Source organism: Ictalurus punctatus, chromosome 4 (assembly GCF_001660625.3).
Source record: "Ictalurus punctatus breed USDA103 chromosome 4, Coco_2.0, whole genome shotgun sequence".
Classification (NCBI taxonomy): Eukaryota; Metazoa; Chordata; class Actinopteri; order Siluriformes; family Ictaluridae; genus Ictalurus; species Ictalurus punctatus.
The window spans coordinates 25,011,349-25,034,994 of NC_071284.1; the positions used below are offsets into that span (position 1 = coordinate 25,011,349).

The 23,646-nt window shown below is 40.3% G+C and overlaps 1 protein-coding gene across 2 annotated transcripts in view; it reads right to left on the reverse strand.

Moving 5' to 3' along the window:
- si (sucrase-isomaltase (alpha-glucosidase)) overlaps window positions 1-23,646 on the reverse strand; it is a 136,249-nt gene that overhangs the window by 101,791 nt on the left and 10,812 nt on the right. For both annotated transcript variants that reach the window (XM_017466605.3, XM_017466606.3), the window contains exons 7-10: window positions 17,553-17,724; window positions 17,117-17,216; window positions 10,347-10,459; window positions 8,705-8,830 (exon numbers count right to left, since the gene is read on the reverse strand). In XM_017466605.3, coding sequence (XP_017322094.3) covers window positions 8,705-8,830; window positions 10,347-10,459; window positions 17,117-17,216; window positions 17,553-17,724 — 511 coding nt within the window. The remainder of the gene's footprint in view (window positions 1-8,704; window positions 8,831-10,346; window positions 10,460-17,116; window positions 17,217-17,552; window positions 17,725-23,646) is intronic.

Below are 23,646 nucleotides of genomic sequence, written 5' to 3' on the forward strand. Positions count from 1 at the left end.
AATCTTAAAAAACTAAACATAAACCACTGTTATTAATCATTTATAAGTTTTGTAAAGGTTGTGAGGGCAGAATTGCACCATATCTCTGATGCAAGCATGGTAGGATATGGTCAATGCTCAGGTCTAAGACTTTGCAACACCAAAGGAAACATACATTGTTTGCTGGTCATTGGGAAATGGAGAGTTGCCCCCATGAAATTAACCAATATTCCCAGACTGGAGCTGACAGCCGCCGTCGTCTCTGTCAAAGCAAGCAGCATTCTTAAAAGAGAACTGGCATATGAGAATATCATTGATTTTTTCTGGACCGATTCCAAGGTTGTAATTGGATATGTGAACAATGAGGCACGCTGTTTACATATTTTGTTGCAAACAGAGTGTAAAGGAGATACCAAATAACCAAGATGATCATTGCTGACTGACAAGAGAAGGTCAATTTATAGGAGCCAAGAAGGAGCTGCAAGAAGCACTAAAGGAAGTAAACCCAGGATTAGTAGGTGCCTTCCTATCTGACAAGCAGTGTAACTTTTATTTTGAATGCATCACATTCAAGTCATGCTGGAGGAGTGTGGGAGCGACAGATCAGGACAATAAAGAATGTCCTCAACATCACATTCTCACTCTCCCCAGATTAGATGATTCTTCACTCTGTACTTGCTTATGGGACAATGGCAATTGTACACAATTGCCCCCTCACTGAGACTGACTTGAACGATCCCAACAACTCAGAACCTCTTACAACAGGTCACTTGCTTACACTGAAATCCACTGCAGCTCTGCCACTAACAGGCAAGTTTATCAACGAGGATCTCTATACACGTAAAAGGTGGCGACATGTACAGTTTCTTGCCGAGCAGTTTTGGAGCAATTGGTGGAAGAAATATCTTGCCAGCATTGCCACAAGACAATGCTGGCATGCCCCAAGGAGAAACCTACAAATAGGTGACATAGTGCTGGTAAAGGAAGAGGACTTAGCTAGAAACAAGTGGCGGATTGGAAGAGTGTTGGAGACAACTGCCAATAGGGATGGCTTTCTTAGGTTAAGTTACAAATAGGAGATGGAAAGTTAAATCTTTGACTTAAGGGTGAGCGCATATGTAAGCCTTCAGTAATTGAACATCCCATTCAAAAGCTAGTTTTACTGATGGAGACTGATCAAGGTTAAGATCTCTTCCCAATTCTCTAATCCCCTCCATATTTAGAGTTGTTCATCTCATTTCATGTGAACATTTCCTAATATATGCATTTCATGTGTAAGTTCACTAATGTATGCATTTCATGATGTGTAAGTTTCCACATGTATGTACTATGTGTCACTGAGTACTGCTTCAGGGTTAGTTGTGAAACTCATGATTTGGTGCGAGTGTAGGTGACCCTGTTCAATGGGTTCTGAATATGGACATTTGGTGCCTTTACTTCTATGTTAGAAATCTTATGAATGAGGACTTTTATTTTTAAATGTTGAATTGTACTGGATACACACAAGGAGGGAAATCTAAGAACGAGAGGTCCTGTTGTATGGAAGTTGTGCTAAAGGTTCATGGTTATTGAAGGCTAACAGGAACTTCACTGAAAGGGTGAACAAAGTATATAATACTTAAATACATAATACTTTATCCTTTTCATGTCATTTACATTCTATTGTTCTGTATTTGGTAATTACCCTGGTCATTGTTAGTATGGATTCTTACTAGCGCCCTCTCCCATTTTATCTAAACGTAATGCTATTGTTCTACAAGGAACGCATTGTGATGTTTGTCTTGTCTCTTTTGTCTAGCTCTTTCGGCATTTTAATGCAATAAATGTTCCCTAATCAACATAATAAATCAGTCGTTGGGCCATCATTCAGTCAAGGTAGTCACAGGGATGGTCGATATGACTGCAGACTTATTTCACAACAACGATACCTTTTCACAGGTAGGTCTATCAGTATTATTCAAGTAAAAATAGTATGGAAATTGAATAAAACTATTAAATGTAAAATAAAATAGACTTCACTGTATAACATATACAGTGATTCTTATTAAATTTACTGAAGTTATTCAGTCAAATGAGTGAGTGAGTGATTTTCTCTTTGTTTTCTGTTGTTTGATTAACATTAATAACACAGACAGCAGCAGGTTTATTACACTGCTGTCACTTTAAGACCTAATGCACATATCCAATATACTGTATTGACACACCTAAGATTATTTCCCAACTGTTTACATTCACTTAAGACATAATCGATTGTGTTTGCATGACTACTTGGGCAGACACACATGAGGTGTGTGTAATTAATTGACCGTCCTAGCATAATAAGCCATTAAAGAGAACTTGGTAGACTCTATGCACGAACGCTGCTTATGTATTTCTGGCAGTATCTCAGTCAGTGACTTTACTTCCATATAGCGCGTTCCTATAGTGAAGTGTACTAGCAGCAAAACTCTTTCATACGATTCATTTTACAACGATTAAAGTATTATAATATTATTATTATTCTAGTATTATTAGTAATATATATCTTTTGGCCACTGGTAAAAAGAGTTAAAGCATAAACAGTGGAAAGACAGTAGTTCAGCCAGATATTGTTGTGTCCCGTTATGTGAGACCTCCTCAAAGTTCAACTCTTAGAGTCTTCCATGTTTAAATGCATCTTTATAGAGATTTAAGACATTTATAGATCTTTATAGATAACAGTGATTAAAATTAAATGTAATGAAGGTTAATGTTTTATGTAAAAAAAAAAAAAAAAGAATAATGAAGTAAAAGTACTATGATTTAACTATACTCAAAAAGGTACCATTACAGTGAACCATGTACTCCAGTTGTCATGGACTGGAGGAGGAGGTGGATGCAAGTGCAGATAATTTATTGTATAACTAAATTTTAATTACATGAATAAATACAAATAATAAAAAAACAGGTATGAACTATCAGAAATGGAGTTTGTCAGATATATGTCAGGAGTTCCCCTTTAAGCAGCGCGCTGTGGAGCATGTGAGCGCGCGTGCACGAGCAGGTGCGCGAGCACCTGCTTTTCCCTTGTTGACAATCGTGACATTTCGACACGTGCATTTGTTATGTTTCTGTTGTGTCTCCTCCCTGTTCTGTCATTTGTTGTTGTTTTACGTGTGTCTGAATTGCTCTCAGCCGTCAGCCATTACAATGCTGATTATGTTTGTATATATACCGCGCGCCTCCCAGCACACGGCACGGAATATTAGATTAGAGTAAATATAGATAGTCATAGTCATAGTCATAGTCAGTTTAGTTCACGCTGGTTTCTCCGCTCCCAGTCCCGCACTATTGTTCATGTTTCTTGTTTTGTTTCTCGACCCTGTATCCCGTGACCGCAACCTTGATTCCTGCTTTGTCCCGTGTATGCCTGTTTGCCGATCGACTGACCTTTTGCATGTTTCTGGATTACGTTACTGGATTACGTTTTGGATTTACAACGCCAACCGTCCCCGCTATGGACTCAATCCAATTCCCACAACAGACATTTGTGGAGCTTCCTGATCCATTTGACGGATTTTTCGGTGCCCCGGAATATTTTCTGGCAATAGACTGTCAATTTTATTTCTCCAGCCTTTTAAACCCTAAGCCAGAGGAGAAGCAATGACTCCGATTCATGTGGTACCGGTTCATTGGACCGGCCCGTCAGTGGGTACGGCTCCTACTGGATAAGCACTGTAGGAACCTGGACAGTGTAGAACAGTTTGTGGGTGAGTTCATGATGTGGTTCGGGAGTCCGGAGGCGAGGGTCGAGCTAGAGCAACTTTTGGGGGGGGTAAGTCTGGCAGGCAAACAGGCAAACTCATGCAGAGCCCCAGCAGTAGGTTAACCTGGAGACCTCAGAGCTCGAACCTGAAACCCACGAAGTGGGCTCACCTGCCGAGCTCCAGCTAGAGGTCAACAAGGAGGCCCCAGCACCAGAGCTCCAGCCTGAGGTTCAGGAGGGGGTCTCAGCTCCACAGATCCACTGTAAAGCCCAGTTATTGTCCCAAGTGTTTGTTAACCCGGATAACTAAGCCCTGCTCAAGCCCAAGTCTACTGACACAGCCGACCAAGTTCTGTTCAAGCCCAAGTCTACTGACACGGCCGACCAAGTTCTGCTCATGCCCAAGTCTACTGACACAGCTGACCACGTTCTGCTCAAGCCCGAGTCTACTGATATGGTCGACCACGTTCTGCTCAAGCCCGAGTCTACTAACATGTACAGCCAAGTCCTGCTCACGTCCAAGTCAGCCGACATGAGCGATCAAGCCCTGCTCACGTCCAAGTTTGCTGAAACAGACAACCAAGCTCTGCTCATGTCCACGTCTGCTGACATGACCAGCCAAGTTCAGCCTGCAGGCCCCGCTGAGTACGTCACTCTGCTTTCCTGCTCAGCCGAGGACGTCACTCTGCTTTCCTGTTCCGCTGAGAACTTCTCTCCGCTTTCCTGCACTTCTGAATACGTCGCTCTGTTTCCCTGCTCCGCCGAGGACGTCGCTCTGCCATTATGGGGTATTGTTTGTAGAATTTTTAGGAAAATAATGAATTTAATCCATTTTGGAATAAGGCTGTAACATAACAAAATGTGGAAAAGGGGAAGTGCTGTGAATACTTTCCAGATGCACTGTATACCACACTCGGAACTCTGGAAAAGGGATCTTAGCAATCTTAAAAAACTAAACATAAACCACTGTTATTAATCATTTATAAGTTTTGTAAAGGTTGTGAAGGCAGAATTGCACCATATCTCTGATGCAAGCATGGTAGGATATAGTCAATGCTCAGGTCTAAGACTTTGCAACACCAAAGGAAACATACATTGTTTGCTGGTCATGGGGAAATGGAGAGTTGCCCCCATGAAATTAACCAATATTCCCGGACTGGAGCTGACAGCCGCCGTCGTCTCTGTCAAAGCAAGCAGCATTCTTAAAAGAGAACTGGAATATGAGAATATCAGTGATTTTTTCTGGACCGATTCCAAGGTTGTAATTGGATATGTGAACAATGAGGCACGCTGTTTACATATTTTGTTGCAAACAGAGTGTAAAGGAGATACCAAATAACCAAGATGATCATTGCTGACTGACAAGAGTAAGGTCAATTTATAGGAGCCAAGAAGGAGCTGCAAGAAGCACTAAAGGAAGTAAACCCAGGATTAGTAGGTGCCTTCCTATCTGACAAGCAGTGTAACTTTTATTTTGAATGCATCACATTCAAGTCATGCTGGAGGAGTGTGGGAGCGACAGATCAGGACAATAAAGAATGTCCTCAACATCACATTCTCACTCTCCCCAGATTAGATGATTCTTCACTCTGTACTTGCTTATTGTACACAATTGCCCCCTCACTGAGACTGACTCGCTGACGTCGCTCTGCCTTGCTGCTCCGCCGAGGACGTCGCTCTGCTTTCCTGTTCTGCTGAGGACGTCACTATGCTTTCCTGCACCGGTGAGGACGTTGTTCTGCCTTCCTGTTCAGCTGAGGAGGGCGCTCTGCCTTCCTGTTCAGCTGAGGACGTCGCTCTGCTTTCCTGCACTGTGGTGCACGTCGCTCTGCTTTCATGTTCCGCCGAGGACGTCACTATGCCTTCATGCACCGCCGAGGACGTCGCTCTGCTTTCCTGCTCTGCTGTGAACGTTGTTCTGCTTTTTTTTTCATGAAGAATGCTGTGCAGTCTGCTGGTTCTGCTTGAGACATTTTGCCCATGGGGCCGGGGCCACCAATGGAGATGGATGTTTCATGGCACTCCGGGAGGAATGCCTTTGGGGGTGGGTTCTGTCACGAGTTCCGCTTTAAGCAGCGCGCTGTGGAGCATGTGAGCGCGCGTGCACGAGCAGGTGCGCGAGCACCTGCTTTTCCCTTGTTGATAATCGTGACATTTCGACACGTGCATTTGTTATGTTTCTGTTATGTCTCCTCCCTGTTCTGTCATTGGTTGTTGTTTCACGTGTGTCTGAATTGCCCTCAGCCATCAGCCATTACAATGCTGATTATGTTTGTATATATACCGCGTGCCTCCCAGGACACGGCGCGGAATATTAGATTAGATTAAATATAGATAGTCATAGTCAGTTTAGTTCACGCTGGTTTCTCCGCTCCCAGTCCCGCGCTATTGTTCATGTTTCTTGTTTTGTTTCTCGACCCTGTATCCCGTGACCGTGACCTTGATTCCTGCTTTGTCACAGCCTTCTTTGCTCATATTTACCAAGGGTGCCAATATTAGTGGAGGACACTATATACAGTTGCAATCAAAATTATTCAACCCCTATTGCAAATCAGGTATATTGTCAAAATGTATTGTCAAAACAGCTTTCAGCTGTTTGCAATGAAAAAATCAAACAAACTCTGACTCTAAACATCAAACTATTGACTGTGACTGTGGTTCTCTATCGTAAGGACTCTAAACTAATCTACTATAACTCAATATTCCGCGCTGTGTGCTGGGAGGCACGCGGTATACATACAAACCTAATCAGCCTCGTAATGGCTGATGGCTGAGGGCAATTCAGACACACATGAAACCATAACCAATGACAGAACGGGGAGGAGACATAACAGGAACATAACAAATGCACGTGTCGAAATGTCACAATTGTCAACAAGGGAAAAGACTCGTGCACGCGCGCTCACATGCTCCACAGCGTGCTGCTTAAAGTGGAACACGTGACAAACACAATGATTTCTTCAAGTGATTTCCCCAAATTCAACAAAAAAAATGCAGCTTTTAATGATTTCTCCAGTTAAAATTATTCAACCCCTTCAGGGCAAGCATCTTTAGTACTTAGTAGGGCACCCTTTTGCTGTTATAACCTGCTGCAAATGAGAAACATAGCCAGACACCCGCTTCCTGAGGAATCTTAGCCCATTCCTCATGAGCAATGTCCTACAGTTCAGTAATATTCTTGGGTTTGCAGGCTGTAGCCACCTTCTTCAAATCCTACCAGAGATTTTCTATGGGTTCAAGTCAGGTGACTGTGATAGCAAGGTAGAATCTTCCAGGATTTCTTCTGCAACCAAGCCTTGGTGGAATTTGAGGTATGCTTGGGATCATTGTACTGTTGGAAGGTCCAATGACGCCCAAGCTTCAGCTTCCGAACAGACGGCATGATGTTTTCTCCTAGGATTTCCTGATACTTCAATGAATCCATCTTGCCTTCCACACACTGCAAGTTTCCAGTGCCAGAGGATGCAAAGCAGCCCAGGAGCATCACCGAGCCACCACCATGCTTGACTGTGGACAGAGTGGTCTTTCTTCATTCTTCTTCCTCCAGACATACCACTGATCCATCATGCCGAAAAGTTAGAGGTTTGTTTCATCGCTCCACAGAACAGAATCCAAAAAGTTCTGTGGATTATTTATGATTTTAAGTACATGATTTTAAGTTTTGTGCTTTTGGGTGAGTAGAGGTGTATGTCTTGGAGTTCTGGCATGGAAACCTTCTGCATTTAGTACGTGCCTTACCATGCTCACTGAAACCCCAGTACCTGTTGCCAACAAGTCTTGCTGCAGGTTTTTTGCAGTCACTCGTGGGTTTTTTATAACCTGTCTTCTCTGAAATCTGGTTGCAGCCACTGATAGCTTCCTTTTTCTGCACCGTCCAGGTATTTCATAAATTTTCTGCCCCTAGCTAGTTCAGGTATTTAATTTGTTCCAGCTCAAGCACACTTGGTGCAACTAATGAAGCCCTTGATTAGTTGCGTCAGGTGTGTTTGAGACAACACCTTTTTTGTATATTTGTGCTGTTATGAGGGATTCTATTCAGGGGTTGAATTTTTTTGATTGCAACTCTATATATCTCAAATACATACTGTATATAAACATATGTATACCTACATTAAGTAATGTATTCAAATTAAATAATATTTCTTTCTTAAATTATGAAAAGAAAACAAACAAACAAACATTATGCCTAACTGCAACATTTTTTTTATGTCAAGTTTGAAATTGGCTGAAGCTGGCAGATCAATTTGCTTATTTAAATAATTTATTTCAAGAAAGAAGCAACATTGTCAGTCACTGGCGTAAGACAATTTAAAACTTGAAATTAAAATGTTAATATCTTAAATGTTATGATGTCACTGTAAGCAAAACTAGATACATGAAAACATATTCAATATGTTTTTGCTTGGTACTGATACTACTTTTTTTGTGTGCCTTCTCCTTCATTAGCTTTTGCTGGCTATTGCCGCAGGAACCAGCACTGTTGCAGGGCTTATTATTTAGTGATTGTCATGCATAAATGTAGGTATAAAAATCCAACGACAGACCCCTACCCCCCCAAACCACCCCAACCACCAATCCACACACACACGCACACCCTTCACTTTAACATTAATATGTGCTAGTTGCTGTTGCAAACCTAAAGAAAAAAAAAAACTTCCATAAAGCCTCAGCAGATGGTGAGTTGCTTCTGCCAGGTCTTTGCAAATGCTAATCATATGGAGACACATTAGGCTGCTGTACTAATTCCCCCTTTGTCATCACACCAAAACATTGTCCTTCAGAGTGTCTTACAGCAATTACATGTGAAACATTAAGTACTAGAGACAGTGTGTGTGACACTTTCATAGTTTTCATCACATAAATATCATTCACAAATACAAATGAGAAGGCCTTATAAGAAAATTTCTGTCATTAGTTTTTTTGGGGTCAGGGGGGAATTTGGTGGAAGTGATTTTGAATAAAAACAGAAGGAGATCCAGTAAAGAGTTTTCTGGAACTTACATAAGGAAGGCCAATTGCTCGATTTCTCTCCACAGTTTTCTTGACTTCTTCCAAGCTGCCATAGTCCCAGCGTGAGAGCTGGAAACCTAAAGCCCAATATGGAGGAATAGTTGGCCTGCCGACCAGCTAGGGAAACACATATACAATGTGATATATATATATATATATATATATATATATATATATATATATATATATATATATATATACACACACCATAACTATACACTGAAAATGTAGTTTGGCAGTTCAATAAATATGAAAAAAACAGATCTGTGATGTTTATACAACAAAGCAAATTATTACAATTATGTAAAAGTCACATGTACACATGTAAATATGTGTATATTTTACTGAGTTAAATTTACATTTTTCTCTAAAAGTACTCACAAAACAAAAATAAGTAATAAACTTAATTTTACTCTTTTTTTAAAAAAATCTAAATTGGTGCCAATTTTTAAAAAGTTTTTCAGACATTTTTTTCCACAGATGTCTTAAATAAAATCTAAACCTGTAAACCCATTTTTCCTTCCAGCCTCACCACAGATCAATATTGAATCGACATTATTTAAGACCACATTGTCAATGCAGATTATCCAATTTCCTTTATTACTGATTTATTATTATATATTATATATTATGTATATTATATATATTTCATCTAAAAAGTAATACAAGTATGTCCCAACACAGTATTAGTTGTTGCCATCTCATGTCACCTTTGCAAAAATGGAAATTATCTGACAAATAAATTGAATGATTATTCGGTAATTATTCTCTCAGCCCATTTACATGCATGTAGTGTTTCAATAAGTGCATTGTTTAAAACATTAGCACAAATAGTAGCTGTCAATTGTAGGACATGTACCAATATTTTGTAATATTTTTCTCCCCTGAGGCATGGGGAGAACATGCACACACAGGTCAGAGGCGGAGTTTGAATCCCCAACGGCAGACATGCGAAAATCTGATGTGATTTAAGATATTATAGTATACTCTTTACACAAAAACTCTAATAATTGAGCTATTGAAATAATTGGACTTTTCAGATTTTCTTAGTACTTGCATGCGCATGTTGCTCACCCATAAAGTGCATTCCTGACACAGCTCATTTGCATTTTGTGATGCCCACAAAACAGCATAAAATTTCAATTTCACAGGCAGCTGGAATCACTAAATGAACAATGAGGGTAAAGGCTGAAAGGTATAAGTGTTAGTTATTTTGACTCACTTCTATGCCAATAAATATATTTAACAATATATTGTATATTATTATTAATAATAAGCGAGCACTAAATCAGTAAATCAGCTGTGGCATTTGTTTATTGCTTTAATCAATGGCAATGCTATAAAATGACTGGTTTTCACAAAATTCAAAGGTATTCTTTGTCCCTGAACTAGTGAACTAACATGATATATTTTTGATGGTGCAAAATCACCAGGATTACCAGGTACTTCCAATATAGTCCCATCCTACTGAAACTGGCTAGTAAATAGCAAAAATTATTTGTTAGTGAAAACAAATTATTCATGAACTTGGCATAACAAATACACTTTTTAAAAAAAAGCCTACAAACCAAATTGATTGAATAGTATATTTGTGATTGTTCGGCCATATTCCATTATTGGCATTGAATCTGACCTGTGTGAACTCCTGTACAATAGCCTCTGGTGTGTCTCCAAGCAGGATATAAAAGTCCAGAACTCCTCCAATTGTTCTGTAGGTCACAGCAGGTGCTGGCTGAAGAGTCACCTCTACAAACACATGCCAACAAATTAAATCAATCTGTTCATCTTTCCAAAGCATGAACACAATATCACACTGCATTATTCACCATGTGAAAGATGACCAGCAGTAATGTACAATGACATAGTTGTACACAGAAAAGTACATCCATTCCTGAATACCCTATCTTGCTTGTGCTACAGGAAATCACCTAGGACAGATGTGCAATGTAGTTCTTGTTGGTTGTTTTGTGTAGTGGTGGCTCAGTGGCTAAGATGTTGGTCTACTGATTGGAAGGCTGTGAGTTAAAATCCCAGCACTGCCAAGCTGCCACTATTGGGCCCTTCAGCAAGGCCCTTAACCCTCAACTTCTCAGTTGTATAGATAAATGTAAGTCACTCTGGATAAGGGTGTCTGCCAAATACTGTAAATTTAAATATTGTGGCCAAAACCAGCAGTGACGTGACATCAATATCCAAATCCAAAATCCAAAGAGCTGACACTGCCAGTGAAGCAAACCACCATCAGAATGAAAAATGAAACAAACCCATCAGACACGTAGCTAAAACAGTAGACTTTGCCAAATCAATTGTTTGGTACATTCTTAAAAATAATAAAATACAGGTGAGCTCAGAACCCTTTACAACAGTTGGCCAGATCATGAACACCCTACAGGGGCATTTGCATCAAAGTCAACAAGATAATACTTCACCAAAGTAAATACAAAGGGTTCCCTTTCAAAGGGAACTTACGTTGCATTAGGTGAATGCTGTGGAGAGCGTCCTGGTGTGTGACCGGTATCTGAAGCTTGTGTAAAATCATGCCTAATTTATAGGCCTGCCGTGATCAGGTGATGTGGCAAATTAAGCGCGTCGCATGATGTATAAATGACACCTGGGGACCGCACCGTTAGCCTTATTATCTTCAGCGAGACTGCATGTCGGTTGTTTGTGTAAAGAAACAAAAAGACGCTTCATTTCCTATCTATCTTTTCTCAAAATCTCTGCACTTTTCTATCCCTTTAAAAAAAAGACAAGAAAAAAAGAATGAGCGAGAGAGAAAAGTATGAATGAGAATATTGGGAAGTGTGTTATGCCTTGTTCCTGTCTCATCATGGGGAGGAGTGCACACTTTCTGTGTGAAGTGTCTAGGGATGGAGCACACCACGGCAGCCCTCGAGAGGTCCGACTGTGAGCATTGTGAACGCCTTACATTAGGCAGCTCCGACCATGACTCGCTCTCTTCTTGGAAGCCGAAGCAAGTTGGGTTCCAGAGCCTCATGTATCTGGACAGCCGCTGCCGAGGCAGCTAGCTGTCTCAGGTCCGGGGGATCTCGTTTGGATCTGGAAGAGATACCGGAAATGAGCACTGCTGTATCTCTTGCTCTGTCTTCTGAGTCTGGCTCTCCGCAGGATTTTGGAGCTTGCGTTGCGACTCCTCCTGCCGCTATGGAAAGCCAAAAAAAAAAAAAAAAAACTCACACGAAAATAAAAAATAATAATTCCTCTCTGACTCCGAGGAGCCAGAAGGGTGTGCTAAAAGCTGAGAACAGCCTATAAAGACCTGCTTGAAGTGATTAGTAAGGCTGGATGAGCTTTTTTGTCACTGGTGAAATTAAATCCCTCACACTGCAGAAAACTCCCCATTCTTCCAGAAGTGCACGACAAAATATCAGGCTTCTGAGGAAAAACCATGCATAAGCCGTATTTATAACCCCACGATGTCGGATTATTCGGCCATCGTGGGGAATGAACGGCATGGCTATTTAGCTATGCTGAAGGTAGAGGAGGCGCTTGCGAGCTACCTCTCTCCATCAACAGCAGGTAATTTAGGGGGGCCGGCTTTGCCATCCAAGCCATGTAAAGCAGCCTTGGCATTGGTGGGCAAGGCCTATGCAGTAATGGGTTTTGCTTGTGGGTCACTGCAGACAATGCTAGCGTTGCAGGCCTACCAAGCAGATCTGCTGAGTGAGCTCGACATATGGCTCAACCCTGTTGTGTCGAGTTCACCCGGGGATCCACGATTGGAGCCCAGGCCAGCGCTAGTGTGAGGGAGGCACAGAAGGCAAGTACGGTGGCACACCAACCCCCGCAGACAGCCAGGGGAACCGTGCAGCCACAGTAGCATCCTGCTACTAGGCCTGATCTGAGAATGGTACATAAAGGCCAAGCAGACAAAGAAGAGGTCCTGAGAGGCCGTGGAGGGATGTAACAGGGAACATGAGGTTGTCAGAGCAGTTAGCCCCCAGTGCTACTGTAGTGCCTCCCCTAGCCAAGACTGTTCCAAGTTTTCAGTGTTCTCTGGTCAGAGAGCTGTCACAGGGCAACAAAAATCTGATGCTTTCCCTCCAATAGAATGTGGAAAAGTTAACGTCACTAAAAGACCATCTGGTAGCGTGGAAACTACTGCCAAATGTGTCTCCATGGGTTCTGTCTACCGTAGAAAATGGTTACCGAGCCAAATTCAAAGCTCAACCCCCCCAGTTCAGAGGTGTGCTCACCACAATAGTGAACACAGACCAGAGATCGATGTTAGCGCAGAAAATAAGATCCCTCTTGGACAAAGGGGACATGAAACATGTACCCCGTTCCCTGAGGGAGGGAGGTTTTTACAGCCGTTATTTCCTGGTCTGCAAAAAATAGAGGAGTATGTGGCCAATTTTAGATCTGCATCATCTGAACTGTACTCTTTGGACATACAGGATCAAGATGCTGATGCCCAAACTTAGCGTTCAACAGATTCAGTTTGAGGACTAGTTTGTGGTGATAGATCTAAAAGCTGCATATTTCCACATAGAAATATCGTCCAGTCACAGGAAGTTCCTGGAGTTTGCGTTGGAGGCAACGCATACCAAGATCGGGTTCTTCCCTTCGGGCTAGATTTATTCCCTCGCACCTTCACAAAGTGCATGGATATCAGTCTGGCTCCATTGTGACTCCAGGGCATCCGTGTACTAAACTACCTGGATGACTGGTTAATTCTAGCACGATCCAGGGAACTGGCAGTTCAACAAATAGATGTTGTTCTCACCAACATGAAGCACTTCAGGCTCAGGTTGAACCTCAGAAAAGTATGCTTTTTCCAGTGTAGTGAACAACTTTTCTAGGGGTTATAAGGATTCGACTATGATGAGGACGTTTCTATCCCCAACATGCATAGGGTCAATCCTGTCAACACTGAGCAAGATAATGCTGGAACTTGGCATCCCCTCCAAGTCCCTATGAGAAACTGTTGGAGCTTATGGCAGCAGCAGCCAAAGTCATACCATTGGGCCTATTGCACAGGAAACTGTTTCAGTAGTGGCTGAGAAGTTGGGGGTTTTGTCTGAGGACGAAACCTCTGAGAGTAATCAGTGTCACACGGCGATGACTACAAGCTCTGAGAATTTGGAAGTGTCCCCGGTTTCTAGCCTTGGGTCACACTCTAGGGGTGTCTCCATAGCGCAAGACGATAATGACAGACGCCTCCCTCACGGGCTGGGGTGCAGTCTTAGACAGATGTCCAGCTCATGCTCTCTGGAGCAGCCCTCCTCTGGAGTGGCATATAAATTGACTAGAAATGGGGGCCATATTTCTAGCACTGCAATTCTTTCTTCCTCAATAGATAGGTCACCATGTGTTTATAGACAACATAGCAGTAGTCTCATATATCAACCACCAGGGAGGATTATATTTGCGCCCCCTGTTGAGGCAGGTGCAACTAATTCTTTTCTGGGCAACCGGAATGTGCAGGCAGATGTGCTATTTAGGCAGGCTGAGGCCCAGGGATTGGTGGCTCCATCCACAAGATGGTGGAGTCCATATGGCGGAGGTTTGGCCAAGCAGGAGTGGAAGTGTTTGCCTCCCAGGAGAGAACACACTGCCCACTGTGGTTCGCCCTCACTCCTCCCGCATCATTAGGGTTGGACGCCATGGCGCACGTGTGGCCGAGGTCAATCTATATGCTTTTGTTCTAGCGAGAGTTCACCAAGATGGTCTACGTCTGCTGCTAGTAGCACCTTATTGGCCAGCTCGAATATGGTTCTCAGAGACAAAATCCCTGCTAGACGGCACTACTTCGGAGATTTCCATCCGCAGGGATCTACAGTCTTAAGCCGGAGGGCTGATTTATCACCCTTGGCCAGAACTATGGAAACTGTGGGTCTGGCCCCTGAAGGGCACCAGCTCATAGATTCTGGTCTCACAACTGAGGTTGAGCCCTTACTGTCAGCCTTTGAGAAGCTTCTGACTCTAAAGGAAGCTCTTCTACTGGCCCTGACATCTCTCAAGCGAGTAGGAGATCTACGAGCTCTCTATTGCCCCTTCCTGCCTTGACTTTACCCGTGGATTAGCCAAGCCCTCCCTGTATCATATGCCGGATTATATTCCTAAAGTGCCTAGATCTGTGTCCCAGCCTGTGGTGTTGCAGGGTTTCTGCCCTCCTCTGTTCATCATAGTGGAACAAGAGAAATTGCACCAACTTTGTCCAGTAAGGACTCTCTGTACTTAGGCCCACCACTCTGGCCAGTGGCGTAAGTCAGAGCAGCTGCTGGATAGCTTTGGCGGTGACAGCAGAGGTGATGCTATGTTGAAATAGCACATCTCTGATTGGATAGTGGTAGCTATCTCTATCGCTTATGAGGTGGGCAGTCTCACTATGCCACTGGGCATAAGGGTTCATTCCACTAGGGGGGTCACTTCCTCGAAAGCTTTGTCCAAAGGGGTATACCTACAGGATGTATATGCTGTGGCGGGGTGGTCTACACCGTACACATTCATTCGATTTTACATCCTGGATATACATTCTGGCCCAGGCTCGAGTGTCTTGCGGTGACCCTCGGGCTTGGGTATTTTTGAACAGGCTGTACCCTCAGTATGACAGAGTGGGTATTCTCATTCCTGCAGCATTCAGCTAACACAATGTGAAGTTACCTTTGAAAGGGAACGTCTGGGTTATGCATGTAACCCTGTTCCCTGAGAAGGGAATGAGACGTTGCGTAGCTTTGTCATACAGGGGCATGTCTGTGAATTGCGGCTTCACTTCAGATAATAGAGGCTGACGCCGCGGTTCACAGGTGTCACTTATATATCATGCGACGAGCTTAATTGCCACAACACCTGATCACGGTAGGCCTATAAATTAGGTATGATTTTACCCAAGTTTCAGATACCGGTCATGTGCGAGGGCACTCCCCACAGCATCCAGCTAACGCAATGTTTCGTTCCCTTCTCAGGGTGCAGGGTTACACGCATAACCCAGACGTTTACCATGAAGATGTAAACCATTGGTAAGTCTCAGAAAATGGAAAACCATATTAGAATTTTTCAAAAACATTTAAAAAGCCTGTTCTGGAACAACATAATGTGGACGGATGAGACAAACATCAACCTGTACCAGAATGTTGGGAAGAGAAGAGTATGGAGAAGGGATGGAACTGTTCATGACCCAATGCACACCACCTCATCTCATGGTGTAGGCATGTACTTTATGGCTGCCAATGGAACTGGTACCCTTGTATTTATTGATGGTTGATGGTATATATTGATTATTCTGCTGGTAAAAGCAGCAGAAGGAATTCTGAAGTGTATAGGGCTATATTATCCTACATATCAAATAAAAAATGCTGTAATGTCCACACCGTTCACCTAATGAATGGTGCACCAACTGTTGTCACCTTCTCACCAAGCTGCTTGGCAATGTTCTTGTAGCCCATTCCAGACTTGTGTAGGTCTTCAATCTTGTCCCTGACATCCTTGGAGAGCTCTTTGGTCTTGGCCATGGTGGAGAGTTTGGAATCTGATTGATTGATTGCTTCTGTGGACAGGTGTCTTTTATACAGGTAACGAGCTGATATTAGGAGCACTCCCTTTAAGAGTGTGCTCCTAATCTCAGCTCGTGACCTGTATAAAAGACACCTGGGATCCAGAAATCTTTCTGATTGAGAGGGGGTCAAATACATATTTCCCTCATTAAAATGCAAATCAATTTATAACATTTTTGACATGCGTTTTTCTGGATTTTCTTGTTGTTATTCTGTCTCTCACTGTTCAAATAAATCTACCATTAAAATTATAGAATGATCATTTCTTTGTCAGTGGGCAAACATACAAAATCAGCAGGGGATCAAATACTTTTTTCCATCACTGTATACCCTTAAATTATAGCTGAAACTCTGTACTTTGATATGTATACGAATTAATTATAAATATTTTCACATTTAACTCCAATATAGTGTGAAAGATAGCTAAAATAGCAGTAACTTGGTCAATGTGCAAATATGTATGGATACGGGTATAAATAAATAAATAAATAAATAGTACCAGAGAATAATTGCATTGGAATGTAATTTTGTTACTTTTACCCCCAAGATGCCTAGTGTGCAAGTACGATATTTAGAGATTTCATACACAAATAAACAGTAGGTTTGTCTCCGTTTTACATAGGTAATGCATTCTTGAATGATAAGGGTAAACTGAACAGTATTTGACTTGAATAAATAACAGTAACTTGAAACAATTTCCTGGCTCCTGGGGAAAAAAAAAAAAAAAAAAAAAAAACATTTCTTGGAAGTACAATAGTACTCTTGGACACTGCTATATACTGGGCTGACAGATTATTAGATCAATATACTAATAAGCATGTCATTCTGTAAATATTCTAGGCTTTTAAATTAATTACAGTGCATTAGAACATTGGGATTTGGTTACCCATAGCATTGCTGTTCATTAGGAAAACACCAAAGGATTTTCCACTTTCATCCTCCAGGCACATGAAGAAAGGGTAGTGACCATACAGGTTGTGAGTACCCTGAAAATAAAACAGAGTTTAAGAAACAAACTCTTTAAGAAACAAAACAAAAAATATATAACCAAAACAACAATGTTCCTCTTACTCCAAATGCAATCTATCTGGCTGGGTATGTTTGCCTCTTTAATTTTCCACTGGAGCTACAAGACTAATTTGACTAAGTAATATAATAAATAAGAAAGTTGATTTCAATTCAAACAAAAACTGTGTTTTACTTCAGTAAAGAGTGTTGTGGTTTTATTTATTATATCAGTTTGATAACTGATGAATTTGGAGTAGTTCTTGGTAGTAAACTTTAGATTGTAGGACCTTACTCTGAGTTTGTAGTCCACTTACACCATTGGGAAAGGCATCTCGTGTAAATATAGGCCATGTCTTCCAGTCAATATCATGGCGGAATTTCTTGTGAACGTGTTCACCGAGTCCATAAATGTTATCCGAGGAGAGTTTAGCAGAGAGCTGTAGGTACTGGTTAGCAAAAATCAGCGGTCCAATACTGGTATCAAAGCTGAGACAGAGATCAAAAGAGAAAGATGATGCATAGGAAGCTTCTGACAAGAATTATAAACGTCTTTAAATGAAACAGGAGATAAGGAGATAACACACACACACATACACACACACACACACACACACATACACATTTTGCCAATTTTTAACTGCCTAGTGTCATAAAACATCTGGAGTGTTTAGTTATCCCATATTTTGTAGCACATTCTTCTGTGCAGAAACAAGCAACTGGATCTTTGCCCTCTGTTATCTTTACTTTATTTCTCCTCAAGGAAGTTTCATTTCGTCTTTCTTTGCCTTTGTATTGTTTTTGCTGATGTGTCTATGCTCTTAACATTAATGTTTGTTTCATCATTTAGGATGAAATACTCATTTCCATATTGCTCCTATTTCTATTTATTTCAGTGTGTCTTTATTTGGGAATAGTGGCGTATTCCTGCTTGTTTGTTTACTTGCCGAGTAACAATAACAAAGTTTTCTAAATTGTTCCACTTCCATGGATTGCTTGTAATTCATTATCAAAACCTGAAGATAGTAAAATGGAGCACTGCCCAGTAGTTTCAATGAATATGCTGCAGACAGCTATTAAGCCTACTTTGGGATTTTGTAATACATCTGTCATTTTTGTGAATTGCATGTGTAATATGGTAATACACTATATGGCCAACATTTTGTGAATACCAGACCATCACATCCACAGTGTATATATCTAACTGTACGTAGACGTGTATACTTATGCTAGTCCTAGATAGCCCCGACAATTTTTATTTACGCACAGTATAGTAAAACATCAGATATTAAAATGAGCTAATAAAATCATAGAGCATATGTACAATATTTTCAAATGAATTAAATGGTACAAACATTTCATTCTCCTTCAAAGGAAACAATTTAATTGGTTAACTGACAAAGTATAATAAAGAAAGCTTGAATTTATTTGTAGTTCAGACATTGCTATGGCGAAAGATTCATTAATTAAAGTGTGCTTTGCCACAGGGATATTTTTGTCATAGTTAGGCACATTGGCAAATTCATATTTTCCAGGAAAAAAAAAAAGTTCTTATTATTTAACTCTTGGACTTTTGGACCCAGCTCTATCAGTTGCACTCTTTTGCCTACTTCCATCAACTTATCAAAATCATATAATTTGATAAGGAAGATAGAGTTCTTAACTTATTATACAGTATATGCCACCATTATTGCAAAAGCCATGACAAGCAAGTGTGACAAATTAGTAATCAAGTTCAAAGTACTGTCATTGTATAATCATTGTAAATAACTTTAGATTAAAGCAGAAGTCTTGCAGAAGTCTTGCCGAAATTCCATTCATAATTAAGCTTTAATTGTTTTGGCTGGTTTTGGAGGCACTGATTCCTCTAATGACTGTGTGTGCATGTGTATGTGAGTGACAAAGCAATAATCATGGTGTCTCTTAGTCTGATGATGCATGGGAAGCTTCTGACAAGAATGATGAACTTCTATAAATGAAACAGGAGATAACACACGCACACACACACACACACACACACATATATATATATATATATATATATATATATATATATATATATATATATATATATATAATTATTGTCTGTCTTTTGCCAATTTTTTTAACTGCCCAGTGTTATAAATAATCTGGAGTGTTTAGTTATCCCATATTTTGTGACAAATATTTTGCCCAGAAACAAACAACTGGATCTTTGCCCTCTGTTAGCTTTACTTTATTTCTCCTCAAGGAAGATTCCATTTCATCTTTCTTTGTCTTTGTATTGTTTTCGCTGATGTGTCCATGCTTTTAACCTTAATGTTTCTGTCATCATTTAGAATGAAATACTCATTTTCAGCGCTGTGGCTTTCAGTTTAACATATTCAGATACTGATATCTGATGTTTGGATTTTTTGTGAATCTTTTAGCACACAGTGAATAAAATCAAGTGTAATAAGAGCGCCAGAGCTCAATTCTATGGGACCATCTCACTGTGCATTACACCAGAAGTCCCTGTGCCAAAATGCACTTGAACTGTACTTAAACCAAGCTAATCTACTTTATCAACTTATCAGGCCTGGTCAGGAGAGCAATCAAGAGCATACAAGACCACATATTTTACTACAATTTTCACAAGAAATCAAAGCTTCGGATACCCCTGCTTTGCTCTCATAATTGTCGTAGGTTTTATACATAAATTAGTTTGCACATTTCAATTTGTAGCTCTGTTTAATATTGCTTCTATTACTCTTAATTTCAGTGTGTTTTTATTTGGGACTAGTGGGGTATTCCTGTTTGTTTGTTTATTTGCCAAATACCAATGACAAAGTTGTCAAAATTGTTTCATTTTCATGGAGTGCTAGTAACTCATTGTCAAAACCTGAAGATAGTAAAGCAGGCACTCTTTGGCCTACTTCCATCAACTTATCAAAATCATATAATTTGATAAGGAAGATAGAGTTCTGAACTTATTGTACATACAGTATATGCCACAATTATTGCAAATGCCATGATAAGCAAGTGTGAAAAATTATTAATGAAGTTCAAAGTACTGTCATTGTATAGTCATTGTAAATAACTTTAGATTAAAGCAGAAGTCTCGTAGACAGCAGCATTACTAATCAACACAGTGCTCTGAACTGAAGTGTGCCGAAAGCGCATTAGTTTTTAAGCTTTAATTGTTTTGGCTGGTTTTGGAAGCACTGATTCCTCTAATGACTGTGTGTGCATGTACATGTGAGTGACACAGCTATAATCATGATGTCTCTTAGTCTGGCACTGACTGGCATGCCACTGTCAAACAAACTAGGCTATTATTTAAAAGTAATGCATAATAATGAACTCAGAGCATAAAAATGAGCTAGCCCAGTTGTGAATTACAGAAGCACAACATTAATGAGAGCTAAGTACTTTCATTGTTATCTCTTGATGTGGAGTAGTTGTAAGCAGTGATTCACAGTATATCTCAAGACAACATGTGTGTTTTCATGCACGTAAAATTAAAACTGACAAATAGTGAAAGGGACTGCATGTCATTGAGACATGAAATTGACAATAAACCACAGTGGCATGCAAAAGAGTACACACACATGTAAAGAGTCTGCAGTGACAGAGATATACAGCATAAAACAAGGTGGGAATACACCCTGGCTGGGATGTCAGTTAATTGCAGAGCACCACTCTCTCTCTCTCTCTCTCTCTCACACACACACACACACACACACACACACACACACACACACACACACACACACACACACACACACTCATTCACTAGGGGGAAATTTTGCATAGCCAAACCACCTAATTGCATGTTTTTATACAGAGGGAAGAAATTGGAGAACCCAGAGGAAACCCACACCGACATTGGGAGAACATGCAAAACTCCATATTTATATACAAACTGGAAATAATATGTATTATTGATATGTATTTACAAAATAAGCCTAACTGTCAAACATGTAGATGGAACACAAAATAGAACTGACCTATTTCTTGATTGCTCATTCAACTTGGCTGTTAGTTTGTGGAGGAATTCCCAATGTTAGGTTTACTGAGAGCCATTACTTATGCAGAATTATGTGTTAAATTGGGAATGGGAGTACGGAAAAGTAGTAGACAAGAATATTTTAGAATGGGGCAACAGTGAATCTTTTCTGGAGTAATTGAATAGCTTGTCCAAATTTGAGCCATCTGTAGGTCTTGTAGTTCAGTAATTTCTGCGGGTCTGGGATGTTTTTGGAGATTGACAATTCTGATAATATGCAACTTGGATCCATTCATGTGAACCACATTATATCCAGTTCAGGCCACTATGGGGACATGAAATTCACTTCTCTACACTTATGAATAGTCTTTGTAAGAACTTTTTAATGTGCAGAATGTACAACAAAGAAGCAGAGTACTGCAGATAAAACTAAACATTTTAATTTACACTGTATACAGTGGGGGAAATAAGTATTGAACGCGTCTACATTTTTTTCAGTAAATATATTTCCAATGAGGTTACTCACATGAAATGTTCACCAGACATCAGTATTAACTCAAGAAATATATAGAATATATAGAAATATAAATAATTCACAACATTAAATTTAAATGGAAAAAGGTATTGAACACGCTAAAAAAAGCAGTTCTCCAAGGCAAAGTAAGGCAAGGAACTAATTGAAATACATAAATAATTATACCCCCTATCTGTGCAAATTAATATCAGCTGGGTTAATAAATTGATGGTCTATAAAAAGTCTTTTCATTACCAAGGTGTCACACAAGGTAAAAGCAAAGAACTCTCCAAAGCCATTTGCAACCTTGTTGCAAAAACATATTGACAGAATTGGATACAGATGTATTAAAAAAATTCTGAATCTTCCATTAAGCACCATTGGGGCCATTATCCGCACAGGAGCTCCTCGCAAGATTTCTGACCAGGGAGTCAGAAGAATAGTCAGAAGAGTAGCCCAAGAGCCAAGGACCACTCGGAAAGAGCTCCAGAAACACTTGGAGGCAGCAGGTGCCATCGTCACAGAGAAAACAATAGGCAATGAACTCTACTGCCATGGCCTCTATGAACACTCACCCCGCAAGACTCCATTACTAAAGAAAAGGCATGCTGAAGCTTGTTTAAAGTTCAGTTAAAGCCTATGAAATTCTGGGAGAGTGTAGTCTGGTCAGATGAGAGCAAAATTTAACTTTTTGGCTGTCATACTACACACCATGTTTGGAGAAGAAATGGCACTGCACATCACTCTAAAAACACTATATCAACAGTGAAGTTTGGAGGTGGAAGCATCATGGTGTGGGGCTTTTTTTCATCGCCTGGTACTGGCAGACTTCATATAATTGAGGGAATTATGAATGGAGCCCTTTACTGGGAGATTTTTGAGAAGAATCTGCTGCCATCCACTAGAATGATGAAGATGAGATGTGGGTGGACCGTCCAGCACGACAAGGATACAAAGCATACAGCAAACTCCAAGGAAACTCTCAATTGGTTTCAGAGAAAAAAATCAAGGTGTTAGAATGGCTGGGTCAATCACCTGATTTGAATCCAATTGAACAAGATTTACAAACAATATGTTTAAAAAAATGGGCCAAAATCACACCTGAATACTGTGGCCAATTAATTTCTTCATACGGGAAGTAACTTGAAGCTGTCATTACAAACAAATGCTTCTCCACTAAGTATTAAATAAATTTCAGTTAGCTTGTTCAATACTTTTTTTCCTATGACATTCCTCTTTATTACCCATAACTTCATTTATAGACTTTAATGTTTGGATTTCTTTATATGTGTGGATTTCTTGAGTTACTACCTCAAGTCTAAGTCTAGTGAAAATTTCATGGGAATAGCTTCATTTGAAATATATTTTCTGAAACAAATGTTGACACATTTAATACTTATTTCCCCAAGTCTACTTCATAATCAATGTTGGAATAGTCAAGATCAAAGTCTGTAGGCATCCAGCATATCTGATAAAATAATGTCTCCAGAAATCAAAACGATAGACCAATGAGCCAAATGAAATATGATTCTGAAGTCCAAATTCACAACAAGCCAAAAGAACACTCAGGACCTGCTATTGGTGAGGCAAACAAATAGGGACAAGGGGAAAAAGTCCACAGAATACAAGATAAAGCTGATGCACATGTAAGGGTGCGACACAGATGAGGAGGTGGGCACATAAAAACAGCGGTAGATGTTGGAGGACAACCAAAGTAACAGGATTTTGTTTGACCAATTAAAATGCTGGATTTACTGCTTCGAATAATATTCATGAACTCACAACTTAGATGGGAAATAGGGTGACTGAGGGGAAAGTAAACTCAAAACTTTAATTCGGGCACAAGAATAGGTAATTGGAATTGAATCTAGGCCTGGATAGAATCCCTGAATGAAAACCACATGTCAGATGTATAAATTGTCAAAAGGTT